The sequence below is a fragment of the Anser cygnoides genome, chromosome 17, assembly GCF_040182565.1.
Source record: "Anser cygnoides isolate HZ-2024a breed goose chromosome 17, Taihu_goose_T2T_genome, whole genome shotgun sequence".
Taxonomy (NCBI): domain Eukaryota; kingdom Metazoa; phylum Chordata; class Aves; order Anseriformes; family Anatidae; genus Anser; species Anser cygnoides.
Genome location: NC_089889.1, coordinates 8,139,722 through 8,152,401, shown reverse-complemented (window position 1 = coordinate 8,152,401; position 12,680 = coordinate 8,139,722). Strand labels below are relative to the sequence as shown.

Below are 12,680 nucleotides of genomic sequence, written 5' to 3'. Positions count from 1 at the left end.
AGTGATTAAATGAACAAATGAGCAAATATTACTGGGGTCTGGTCCACTAAGCTAATGGGCAAAGAAATTCTCTCATTTCAGTGTCTTTTCTTCAAGTTATTGGCTTCAACCAGATTGTTTCCATGCTTGAATATTTTTGCGTGAGTGGGACTCATTGAAACAGGGATAATTATTCATCCTCAATGAAGCCATTCCATTATCATACTTCAGAAACTAACACTGCATCTTTTGATATTTCTTTTGATGCAGGGATGATATGCAGTTGAAGACACCTCACAGTAAAATAAATGGACAGCCAAAAGGAATATCCAGGTTGGGTTCAACATCAAGTTCCCAGGGGACACCTGTCAGCCCTGCTAGACACTCAAATGTTAAGAAGGTGTCTGGAGTTGGTGGAACGACCTATGAAATTTCAGTGTAAAATAAAAATTAAATAAAAATAAAGAGCCATCCACTCAGCCAGCCATGAAGCTAGGAGCACTGTGAAGACTCAAATAACAACAAAGAAGGAGCAGCAGCAGTCGGCCACTCTCCTTTTCTTGTTTTGGGTTTGTTCTGTTTTCATCTCTATCCTTTGGCCAAAAACCAGCTGCAGCCTTATTCTTGAGGGAATAAAATTGTACAGTCCATCAGACTCTTCATTAACCTGACGGACGGGAACTGGCTACCACATAACACCACAACCACAGAGCGGATTTTGTTCATGCAAGAGAGTGCTAACGCCGTTGTGCGTCTGTCTGTCCAACAAACCCATTGTGTACCAGTTGTGCAGTGAACAAGTGAAATGTCCAGGATCATTCAGTTTTTCCATGCCCCTTCCTGCTTCTTCTGGCCAGTGGTGTGTCCAGCAGGAGTCAGAGGCCCAGCTGCTGTTTTCCTACTGAGAAGGAAAGCAGGCTCCCTGCGCTGGGCAGTCTGCGTGTATGAGAACTGCTCTGCATCTCACAAGAACTGCAGGTCAGGTTCCTCCTCCTGGGCAGGAGCAGGGCAGGGGCACCCTGGGCAATGAACGCCGTCTCATCTTTAAAAGCCTTCCTGCTCCCCTTATCATGGCTGGGTGCAGGAAAAAGGATAGCAACAGCTTCTCACTGTCTGCAGTGTGCCTCCCCATGTGTGAAATCGTGTGTGTGCGCCTGTGTGTTTGTTTCTCATGGAGAAGGACCGCAACACCAGTAAGGATCTTCCACTCTCACCTCTTGCTCCCTCTGTTTTTTAAAGGCTCCTCTGACTCAGAAACAAAACCAAGTGGATAAGAAAGGAAGTGTTTGGATGGGAACATGTTGTAAACAGTTGTCAGCTGCTTTCCCTGCACCCTCCTTATTACCTGTTGGATCTAGGCAATAACGTGGTTTACTGCCTTGCCCTGGTGCCCTCTGTGTAATCCTGCAGCAGGGTTATCACGATCTGTTGAATTTACAGTGTGTGTAACTGAGCCAAGCATAAGTCTAAAGGATATAAATTTGCTGTCTGCCGAATGACTAGCACATTCCCTCTGGTCTTCAATACTGTTAGACAAAGGATTTTTATGTTTGTTTTTTGAGTTTTCTTTCCCCTTGGGAACAACTTTTTAAAATAATATCTATCAAATCTATTTAACATTCTAAGGTTTCCTTTTCCTGTCTTGAGAACTACATTTACTTTCTGGATTTAAAGACAACTTTACTATAAAACAAACAAACAAACAAACAAAAAAAAACAACAAGAAAGAGTTACATTATTTTTGTCATAGATATCAGGACTCTGATAACTAATTTTGGGACAAATGCATTTTTTTTCTTCTTTCCTTATCTCCTTTTTGTTCCCATTTACTTACTGTCAAAAGTACTGAGGTCTGGACCAATGCTAAATAGCCAGATCATGTGTGCAATTAAGAATATCCTGAGTGACTGTTGCCAAAGTCAGTAAAAATGATTATTTATCACTGAGCCAGTCATCATATGAAACCTTGACTTTCCACCTGGTTCTCCTGGTGAATAGTTTTGACTGGAGAGCTAAATTGTTTGTTTTTCAGGATATTTGTTTCAAGGCGCTAAGTCCTTTTCAGTCCTTGACTATAATGGAGAAGTCTCCAGATATCTGGTAGCAATTCAGAGTGCATTGATAACATCGTACTTGTTTTCATGTATGTCAAGATCAATTATTCCAGAAGGCAAATGTTGACCTTAGTTTTTCCTGGTTAAAATTTATCTTTTGATTTGATAAATCTTGACATCCACTGCAATACATGCTTACTATATGTTCCTTTTGTATCACATAATTTTTGGAGAGGAAGATTGAAGAGAATATAAGAAAGTTAATTATCTCTATGTGTAAAGCTCAATGTTGTCTGAAGAGAGAAATCTGCAAAATGATGTGGCTGAAATAGGCCAGTTATGAGACAGTGAACTAGAAATCAGTGTGCATTTTATGGCCTTGGTGATATTTTAAATGCCTACTATAGGGACATTACAGAGCAGAGAAGCAATAGTCCTGTGCAGATTTGTTCACTGGCGTGTAGAATATTGCCTTTAGTTTGAGGCACACAGTGCCGGAACGATGCTGGCAGTCTGTATCAGGTACAGAGGGAGCAATATATATATTAAAAGACTGGACAGGCTGGCTGATGAGAAGATTTAAAGGGCTAAAAAATGTCACTGGCTAAGCAATGAAGTGGAAATTGAATATGATAATTTTACAAATATTAGTTAAAAAATATAAAACCAAAGGTAAATCATAGAAATCAAAGGATTGTCACTGGTTACCAATTGGTCTGCATTTAGAGGGAGGAGAAAAGATGATGGGGAAGGGGCAGTGGAATAGTCTTCCAAGGCAGAGTACTGGAGACTACCTATTTCAGAGTCAAACTGTATTCAGACAAGTCATTAGAGAAATTTCTGTAAGAGGCGAACCTGCAGGGGCAAGGGGCTAGACCAAATGGCCTTATAGATTTCTTCCATCCTTAACTGTTACTAATCTGCAACTCTGCCCTGATGTTAACTCCTCAGGAAGGTGCAGTACTTCCTCAAGGACTGGAATTCACTCTGGTGCATAGAATAACACAAGACTTATCTGTTTTTAAAGTATCATGTATGCCTCTTGTAAGCACTCAGAAAGAGGGGATGAGTGACGCAGAATTTGGGTTAGTGATCTAAACAAGGGCACATTTTATCATGTATTTTTGAATACGTACATGAAATTCATGCAAGCAAGGCTGAAAGTCTGTACCAATGTAATATTTGAGATTTGCATCCATGTGATGCTTCACTTTAATCATTCTTCTCCTACATTTATAAAAGAAAAAGCTACTGAGGAACTTGAAGGGCCAAACAGCCTTTGAAGTTAACTACATTAGTTCATGAGAGAATTTCTCGGCAAGACTAAACACAGTATTGTGTGTATAAAGCACTAATATCCAGGGTTATTTTTGAAATAGTTCACAAGGGGCAAGCGAGGAAAGAATGAATGCACTGTGTCATTACAGGTTCAATTGTAAGGATTATTATATATTTTGTGAGTAGTTCTGGCCACAGTTGAGACACATCTGATACAGTAATAGGTTTACAATGGTACCAAAGTCTTTTTTTTTTTCCTTTTGAGGTTTGTATATAATTCAGTGCACATTGCCTGGAGTAAGTTATTCAAATCTTCTGAAAGAATAATCTAAGCAGAACTGTTAACAGGAGATTGCATGCAGCAAATCCAGCCTCATTTCCACCCAAGGCACTGAACCTACAGCTGTTTTCTCAAAAATGTAAGTGTCTGCTTCCACAGCTCCTGTTGCGGGACTGGGGTCCTACTTAGTACATCTAATTTTGGAGCAGAATCCAGCCCATGTTAAAGCATAGTTCTCAAACAGTTTACAGATTAGCAGCAGAGTTTTTCTTCTGCTGAGATACTCAGTTTTTACAGACACTACAGGCCAAATCTTCAGGTGGTATAAATTGGTGCGGCTCTGCTGAAACGAGTGTAAGTGATGCTAATTTACAGTAGGTGGGGATCAGCCATGAAAATCCAGCACAAGTTAACACATATTATAAAGTAGCTTCTTGATTTTGTCATGTTTATTTCATGTTTCAGAAGTCTTAAAACTTTTCAGCGTGTTTTTATTTTTAGCTGTGGATTGTATTACTTTTTTTTAAGAACAGCAATAGTTTTTGTTTAGTTTATGCATCAATTTTCATTGCATATCGCATTTTATTAGCCATTCATTCCCTGTTCATAAACTCCCATTTAGCCTCCAGGTTTTCATTGTAGTACAATCTGCCTTGAAAAGTTGGATCTCTGTATCTTTAATTGTATAATATAATGAGTATTATGAAATTAAATGTAACTTACTACATGGGTGGGAGAGAAAGGAAATATTTTTACTTGAAGCCTTAATATTTTCTTTTTTTACTGCTTTGTTTGTTGACCTCATAGGAAAGTCTGAATAGCAAAGACTTTGAAACTTTGGGCCAAATACTGCACTGATATATAACCAGCATTTGGCCCCCTACATCAAAACTGGATGCAGACATAACCTGAAGTGAACAAGGGAAAATGCTTCAGGGTGGCATGTTTTCCTGAAGATCTTTAATACAGTCTGAAAGATGTGTCTGTAAGGAAGTACATTAAAGAAGTCCTCAAATCTTGAATTTTGAAGAAAGGTGATAGTGTGAACTGCCCAAATACCTTACATTTGCATTTTCTTTTTAAATTAAAACAAAACAAATGTAATTACGTAGTTTGGTTAAAGTCAGCTCAAAGGGTTGCACAGAGCTGTATTAGTAGCCAAGTGCAGCAAATGAACTGTGTTGTGTTGCTGTTCCAAAATTGCTAACCAAGTGTAATGTCATGTCAACTTGGCCTAAGATAATCACCTCATGGGCGTTATAGCGGACGTTCCTCAGATAATGCCTATTCTCCTATAAGCCTAATGTGGAAATTGCAATGTGGTTTTCTTTGGACTATATCTGTGGTCCAGACTAGATATATATATATATATACAATTTTTATTTTATTTTTTATGTGGGAAAGATGAGGTCAAGGTTGCTGTCTCTGACAGTCTGGAAAGTTCATGTCGAACCGTTTTTATGGTCTGTATCTCACCTGTTCTGCCACCTTGAATTGTTGGAATGTATCCGTGCAGGCTTTGTGGAGCTCTGTCTGTAACCTTTTTTGTGGCTCTCGTAATACATATATATTTTTTAAACCTTTGAGTCACTTCAGTATTTTAAAGTGTCCGGTTTCCCTGGTGCGTTATGCCTGAAATGCATTCATTTGCTGAGTTGGTTCATTGGGTGCTGCCCCTTTTCATTTCCCCTTGTGCAAAACGTGAACTGAAACAGTACAACTGGACACGCCAGTTCCAGTGTAGAACCCCCCGGTGTCAAAACATTAAACAAAGTGATTGCAGATGAAGTCTCATTTTCAAGGTGCTTTCAATAGAGTAGAAAATATGCTGAGTCTTTGAAAGAGTGCCTCCTACTTGTGACCAATGGATCGTGCTTGTGAGGCCACAGTAAGTGGTTCATGGAACAACACTAAATGAAGGGTTTTGTAGCGCTTTTTGTTCAAGTTGTGGGGGTTAATAGGAATCGTGTGCTCCAGCACAATTGAGAATAGTTGCTACAGAGTAACTGTGGAAAAAATGTTATATGTTTGTTGAAATGTTCTATCCAGGATGTCTGGATTTATACATCCTAAAGATGTATAACTTTTTCTATCTTCATCTATCCATTTGTTTCTATTCTTTGAAAAATATGTTCATTTGATCTGCAAGACTGGCTTATAATTTGCAGTTGCTAAACCCTCCTAGTGGCAGCTGCTTCAGGATTTCTGATGCTGTAATTTGCATATATAGGCTGATTATATCGAGCGAGATTCCATTCAAACATGTTCATTATAAATGCCAGTCATATTTGTGTGCTGTAGTGTCTTCATGTGGCAGAGGTTACTTTATTACATGACCAGAAACTTAATTACCAGGCTCCATTGACACTGGCTAAATCAAACAGATTTATATAAGGTCACGATCTGTGTTAGTACGTTTTATTTACAGACATCTTGGCTTACAGAGATCTTGGCTTTCCTCTCGCTAAGTAATGGATAAATTATCCAAGTTGCAGTTCTCCATTATTGTTATTTTTTATTCTGCAGGACAAGTTTCAGTTCACATTTTGGAACGTAATAAGGAGAGACAAAGGAAACTATTTATACAGGTGAATATATCTTTTAAGAGAGAAGCAGTTATATAATAAATGGATTAGAGTTACTGTCAAAATAGGTTTTGTTCATCTTGTCACAATAACTTGAATTTTAAAGTAAGGTTTATTTCACAGCTGATATCTGTATAACCCTGAAACATTTTTAAAATGTCTTGGTTAGACATTTCAAATTATATGAAGAAATATGATCTACTTCCACAGATTAAAAACAGTCCTAGAAAAGTGATGGTACATTTTACAGTGCCTTATATATATGTGTATATATATATGTATATATAATGCCTATATGTATATAATGTATACATAACTGTGTACATATATTCAAGTAAAACTAGTTACAGGTGTCCCGATCTGGTGTACTTTAAATGGAACTGATCTGTGTTGATAGAAAAAGAAACGGTTGTATCAGCAGCAAAATACAAAACCAAAAATACTTATTAAAACGTTAGCAAATAAAACAGACTGGAAACAGTGTTTCTGCCAGTGGTTATGTTCCATGCCATGGAAGGCTGGTAGGTAGACCCACTGTTTTACGGGCTATTCAGAGAAGAGAAAGCAGTGATGGAGAAAGTGGAGAATGTATCAAGGAGCTTTCCCTTCACTCTGGCACTGTGCCCTTATTTTCATACCTGCACCCTCCCATTGCACCTTGTCTCATGAATTTCCCTTTTTCTTAAGCATCATTTCTCCTGAAGCCATGTATAAGTTTGGTTATTGGACCTGAAGACCCTGGTGGCCTGACCTGCTGCAACAAATGCTGTATTTCTATGCTGCATCTTTCAAATACCTGCCACGAGGCTCTCAGCAGCAGGTGGTGACTCAGAGCATTCCTGGAGTTGGAGCTGTCCATGGAAACTTGTAAGAGCATGTGGGATCCCTGAGAGCACCACAGTGCTTGGACCTATAAAAGAGAGGTGCAGGAGGAGGGGATGGGCTGTCTTCCAGGGGAAGCTGAGAGCTTAGATGAACTGTCAGAAATTGCTCAAACAAGTGGCCTTGAGAAACCTGGCTTTTGGCTGTGACAGAAAGAATCCTTCAGCCCCACTGGCACTGATCCACTAGTTCTTTCAAATGGGCAATCTGATTCTTTCCTCCAAGTGTTATTTTTTCTCCCAACAGGCATGCAATATTCTTGATACAGGCTAGGTCCAGCATGAGGACTTTTGCAAAGCTTCAGACATCTAGAGAGAGAGAAAAATGACTTCTGCAGAAGAGACTCTCTCATCTCGTGATTGTAAGGAAGATTATTCATGTTTCCTTTTTCTTACAAATTCTTTCATGCTATGGTGCCATCCACTTTGCCTTTTAGACATGCATCTTTTCTGTGGAATTTCAGACAGTAGTGTGACCATTTATTTGCAAGGAATATAAAGGATTGACATGTCCTATCCATATGGTATTGGATCTAAGAAGTACCTGGTCTGAGGTGAACAGCACACAAGGAGTGTGGGCAATGCTGAGCTTTACCAGTATTTCCAGACTGTTTTAAGACATTCTGCCTACCCAGAACTCATTAAGGAAAGTCATTCCTGCATTCTTGGGCACAGGGCAGCTTGATCAAGCTATGTGGCCAGAAGTGCACAACATGACTCTTGCAGTTGTAGTTATGTAATTCAAAAGCCTTTCTTTCAGCAAACTACAAGGTATCTGCCATGTAAAACCCATAAGGTCCATACACTCTATCATGCAGTTTATTTCACACCTTTAAACTCCCAGCTTCCATGTAGGGTTTGTACTATCAATCTATTTCCCCATTATTGGGTATAAAGAGGATTTTCAAGGATGTGTTTGAGCATTGTCTCTGTGTGTGAAACCCTTCCACTGAAGTCAGTAGTAACTGAGAGAAATGATGGGGAGGATTTGTCTGATTAGGTGGGGAAAGGGCAATGCCTAGAACTCTTTAAGGGAAAATGTAGCCTTCCATACAAATGAAGCACTGTTTGGAACCAAAGAATGCCCATGAGTTTGGGTTCAACAAATCATGTCATTACGCACAGTCAGGAGTAGGAAGTCAATGTAGAACTTCACACCAAAATCACAACCTTTGAATACTTGAGATGAACACCTAAAATGAGAATGTTTTCACAGTGGCACAGTAAAACATGAAGCTCATGAATGCTGTGCTTTGCTCACACTGAAATCTTAGCTTCCCTAAAATCTACGATAGTTTTTCTGTTAATGTTAGTGGAGCTTCGTTAAGCCCAACTTGCTATTAGGAGTGGCATCCATGGGATTTAGCTCACTGCTACAGTTCATTGACAATAGGACTTCAAGTCTGTTTTTCCCCAACAAGAAACAATGGGGAAAGTGGAATTTCATAAATGTCCCATTTTTTGGACAACTCAATTTTTAAAGCAGCCTCTGTCCCTACTACACAGTCTCCATGTAGGATCTTCTGAGTGGCAGCCAGCAAGGTGGAATTAGGGTGTACTAGTGGAGCACCAAAGTGGTACACTTCTTTCTTCTGGCTTGTCCTTTCACACAGTCTGCAGGTAAGTGGCTCCTAGGCAGTGATTTCTTCCTGCATCCACAGCTTGAATGAATATGAGGTGGATGGATCCTGTGTGTGTCACTTGCAAAGCACACCTACCATGGAGCATACATTTCAAAAGTCTCTTTCAGCCATGTAAGTGCACAGGACATGGGGATCTTTGGATGAGAGATAACTATGGAAGTTCATAAAACGGCGTTATAATCTGGTTCTAATCCTGGGCGCAGGTGGTTTAGCAGGAATACAGCTTTACAGTATTCAGCTTTTATTTTTTTTCCTGTACAGTCATTTGAACAGATGGTAAAAGTTTTTTTTTTTGTGTGTGTGTGTGTGTATGTATGTGTGTGTGTTTTTAATAAATAGAAACCAATGCTATTTTTTCGTAGGAAAAACTCACCTTGTAGAAACCAGTGTCTGGTGAAATTCAGTGAGTAACAGCATGATCCTATTTTTGCAGCCTGAGTGTTAGGAGTCCATCTGGCTTCAGGATCGGCCCTCATTTCTCACGGAAAGATGTCTAAAATAATAGATGTAAAAACAAGGAAGTAAGTACTTATAAATAGGTGTTGGTTATGACTAATTTTTCAGACTCACTATGACACCACGCAGATGAACTGCTGTGTTGTTGGCCACAATCTTCTGTATCAAGAGGCACATGCTTTGCACTGCTATCTTGTTGGCAGCTTCCCAGCGTTAAGCTGTGATATGCAGTTAGAGACATACCAGTTAGATATTCAGTTGGAAACATGGTCTAAAATTAAGGCACAGGAATGGGCATCAGCCAGTTTGGCACCAGTTCCTGCCTCCACTACAAATTACTGCTGGACTTGTACATCTTCCTGTGCCTCCTCGCTCCATGTCAGATGGGGATGTGACTTCTTGGCCTCACAAATGTGTTGTGACTGTCTGTGAGAGTCTCAAATCCTATCATTCTGCAGTCAGCTGTGTGGCTGGAGCCAAGCAGATGCATCCCACAGGCATCCAGGAGCAATAGGGCAGATTTGGGGCATATTTAACCTCAAATGAAAGTATCATTTCAGGTCACATTCCTGGGGAGGAAGTTTTTGTGTGTTTGTGTGATGGGTGTTGCTGACAGTAGTCTTGGTCTTTTGCACTGACTTTGAAAGGCTGTTTTAGTAAAAATATGATAGAAATTTCTGCCTTGATCCCTCCTTTGACCTCCTGCATATCTCCTCATAATCCAAACCCTCTTCATAATACCCGCGCAGCACTATCCTCATTCCAAGAGACCATATGCCTGGTTGCCTCAAGCAATTCAACTTTTCCATGCCTGTTTATTGGGATACTTGTTCACATAAATAATAATTAAAATTACTGAGCAGAAATACAGTAAAACAGCTGTATGTTGGGAGTGACCTCAAAAAGGTCACCGTGAGAAAACTCTCATTAATTTCGGTCTTTCTTGTATCTATTTTGTTGCACAGAAATACATATATATTTACCCACAGCACTGTATTCGTAGCACATGAAGATTATTAAAGAAGGAATAACATTGCCTGTTGGTGCAAAAAATAGTGTCTTTGCTAGTATGGTCTTTTAGTCAATAATCCCTTTCTAGTAAAGGGGGAAGGAAAGGGTTAAAAGGTATTAATCGTTGGGATTTTTAACACAGGAAAGTACACCCTGCTCTAAGGAGCTGGAAAGTTAGATGTATGCATGTGAAAATAAAAATAGCAGGAGTTTTTTAACTGTAAAGGCAAATCAAATATATTTATTTTCACTTATATTAAAGCAGAGAATGGCTGCATTTTCCAAAACATGTAAAACATCATAAGAAAATATACCATGATAGTTTACTGTGTTTCTCCCTATTTTTAATTCAGAATTTATAAAACTGTTCTTTATGACTATATTACTTTTCATTTATTTTTGAAACCTTTTTTTCTTGTGTTATATCTACAAGAATCAGATATCTGTACAAACTCTTCTTTTATACATATCTAAAGCCCCGGGTGCTGCAGAACTTCATTTCAGTACTGTGCCACAAATGATGGAGAGGGTCCTTTAGGGTACAAAAGACTTGGGGTGTGCTATCCCCCCCCCCTTTTTTTTGGGGTGGTTTATTTATATATATATGCACATATCCACAGAGGTTTCCAGATGATGGGCTCATGACCAGAAGGAAACTGAGCATCCTGCTCTTGGATAGAGTCATCAGACAACTTATGCACTCAGAAATGCTTTGTTCACCTGAGGAAGAGATCTGCAAAGTGTTTTTCTGTCTTTCTAGGTCCAGTGTGTCTGTGCTTCCTCCTAGGTGAAACAGCAGGCGGTTTAAGCAATGAGCTCTTCTGTGGTATCTGCACATGGCAGGGATGAGGCAGACCTAGGAACCAGTGACAGTTTGTGTTTGCAGCTGTGCCACTGACTCACTCTGTCACCTTGGGAAAGTCACGTCACGCTCAGCAGCTGATATTCCAGTATGACACAGAAGTTGAGATCTTCTGGATTTAAATTGCTAAATGACTTGCCTTTTTGAGTCTGGGGCCAGATTGGAAGCAGTTGGCAACGGGGCATTGCTTGGTAGAGGCTTTCGGATGATGGCATGGACACCGTCTTGTGGCAGAGGTGTGGAGCTTCAGAGGGCTTTTTCACAATCCTTGGCTCAGGTCAAAAAAGGAAAACAACAACAAAAAAAAGTAATATAAAAGGGAAAAGAAGTATCTTCAGCTGACTTGAAGGGAAATAGTGTCAAAAGAGAACAAAGAGTAGTTGGGTTTATTGCTGGCAAGAAATACTTCCTCCAGTTGCTATCATCACGAAGGATTGCCTGGGTAAGGTAGCACGGTGTTAAGTACATAGAAGGTCTCTTCTTCCTGCTCCAGGTGGATTCCCATTGTTAGGTTTCAGAATGTCAGAAGGTTATAATGTAGGCAGGGCCTTGACAAGGGCAGGGGTATAAGACAGAGTACCAGCATAAATCTTCAGAGCCCTTTAACACATTTCACTGGGGACAGAAGGCAAGCTGGCAGGAAGAAGTTCAAATGGAGCTCTGTCCTCACAGGATAGCCATTAGTTTTTGACAATTCCAAGTTGCTCTGTATTTATCTTTGAGGGATACTTTTAGTATAAAATGTTTTTTTTTTTTTTTTTAATTTTATTTTAAGCAGCAACCAGTCTCACAATGCCATGTGTCTGTCAACTGAACCATTAAAAAAAAAAAAAAAAAAAAAACAGATGCTTTGTAAAAATAATTCCCCTTCCCAAGTTGCTGGAGTTGGCATGAAGACAACATTTGTAATTTCCTAGGCCAGTTTGCAGCTCAAAGTTATGTTTTGTAGGACATAATAATTTTGTTACAAAATATAAATTAAATCTGAAGTTACAGTAAATTGCTTATTACTGTTCATTTTGCAGATATATAAACTTGCACAGGATCTGAAATCCAGATTCAAAAAACTTGCATAAAATGTATACTGTGTATTTCAGCTATAGCTACAGCAATGGCTGATATATGTAGATTTTGCTAATATTTTTAAAAGTGTGCTGCATTAATTCCTACTAATGGCAACAATTATTTTAGCTAATGAAACCATTTTTAAGTAGTTTTCATACATTCCTTCTTTTTGAAGCAAAGTCACTGGTAAGTGACACCAGGTTATAACAGTAAAATACTAGTGGTAAATCAGAATAGAAAAACAATTCTCTTCAAAGAGTTTCTCTCTGAAACTCCTCCCGTCAAGAACTCTCTCTTGAAATCAGCTGGTTTAAATGATGTAAAGTTATGAATGCCGTGGAGGAAGCAAACAAGGAATGAGTATTCTCTGTTTCCCACAGCACAAGAAGTAGTGAGCACTACAAGAAATCACCAAAAAGCAGAATGGAAACACAAGGCAGAACCTTTTCAAGAAAATAGATTAAATTGCCACAGGATGTTGTGAAAACCGTATCGCTGGATGAGAAAAGCAGCAAAGGTATCCTCTAGCGCAGCATTAATTCTGCTGTTGTTCCTAGCAATCTCATGCAGAGGCTGTGAAAGCGAT

The 12,680-nt window shown here is 39.3% G+C and overlaps 1 protein-coding gene and 1 long non-coding RNA gene across 5 annotated transcripts in view; one reads left to right on the top strand and one right to left on the bottom strand.

The window, feature by feature from the left end:
* The window catches only part of ZDHHC8 (zinc finger DHHC-type palmitoyltransferase 8), a 114,513-nt gene extending 107,854 nt beyond the window's left edge, over positions 1–6,659 (top strand). For all 4 annotated transcript variants that reach the window (XM_048063888.2, XM_048063889.2, XM_013173511.3 and 1 more), the window contains one exon: positions 250–6,659. In XM_048063888.2, coding sequence (XP_047919845.1) covers positions 250–421 — 172 coding nt within the window. In that variant the 3' untranslated portion in view covers positions 422–6,659. The remainder of the gene's footprint in view (positions 1–249) is intronic.
* LOC125182787 (uncharacterized) overlaps positions 1–11,755 on the bottom strand; it is a 37,329-nt gene extending 25,574 nt beyond the window's left edge. Inside the window, exons 1-2 of the long non-coding RNA XR_010825578.1 lie at positions 10,888–11,755; positions 9,074–9,193 (exon numbers count right to left, since the gene is read on the bottom strand). This is a non-coding gene — a long non-coding RNA (uncharacterized lncRNA). The remainder of the gene's footprint in view (positions 1–9,073; positions 9,194–10,887) is intronic.
* Between the last annotated feature and the right edge of the window lie 925 nt (positions 11,756–12,680).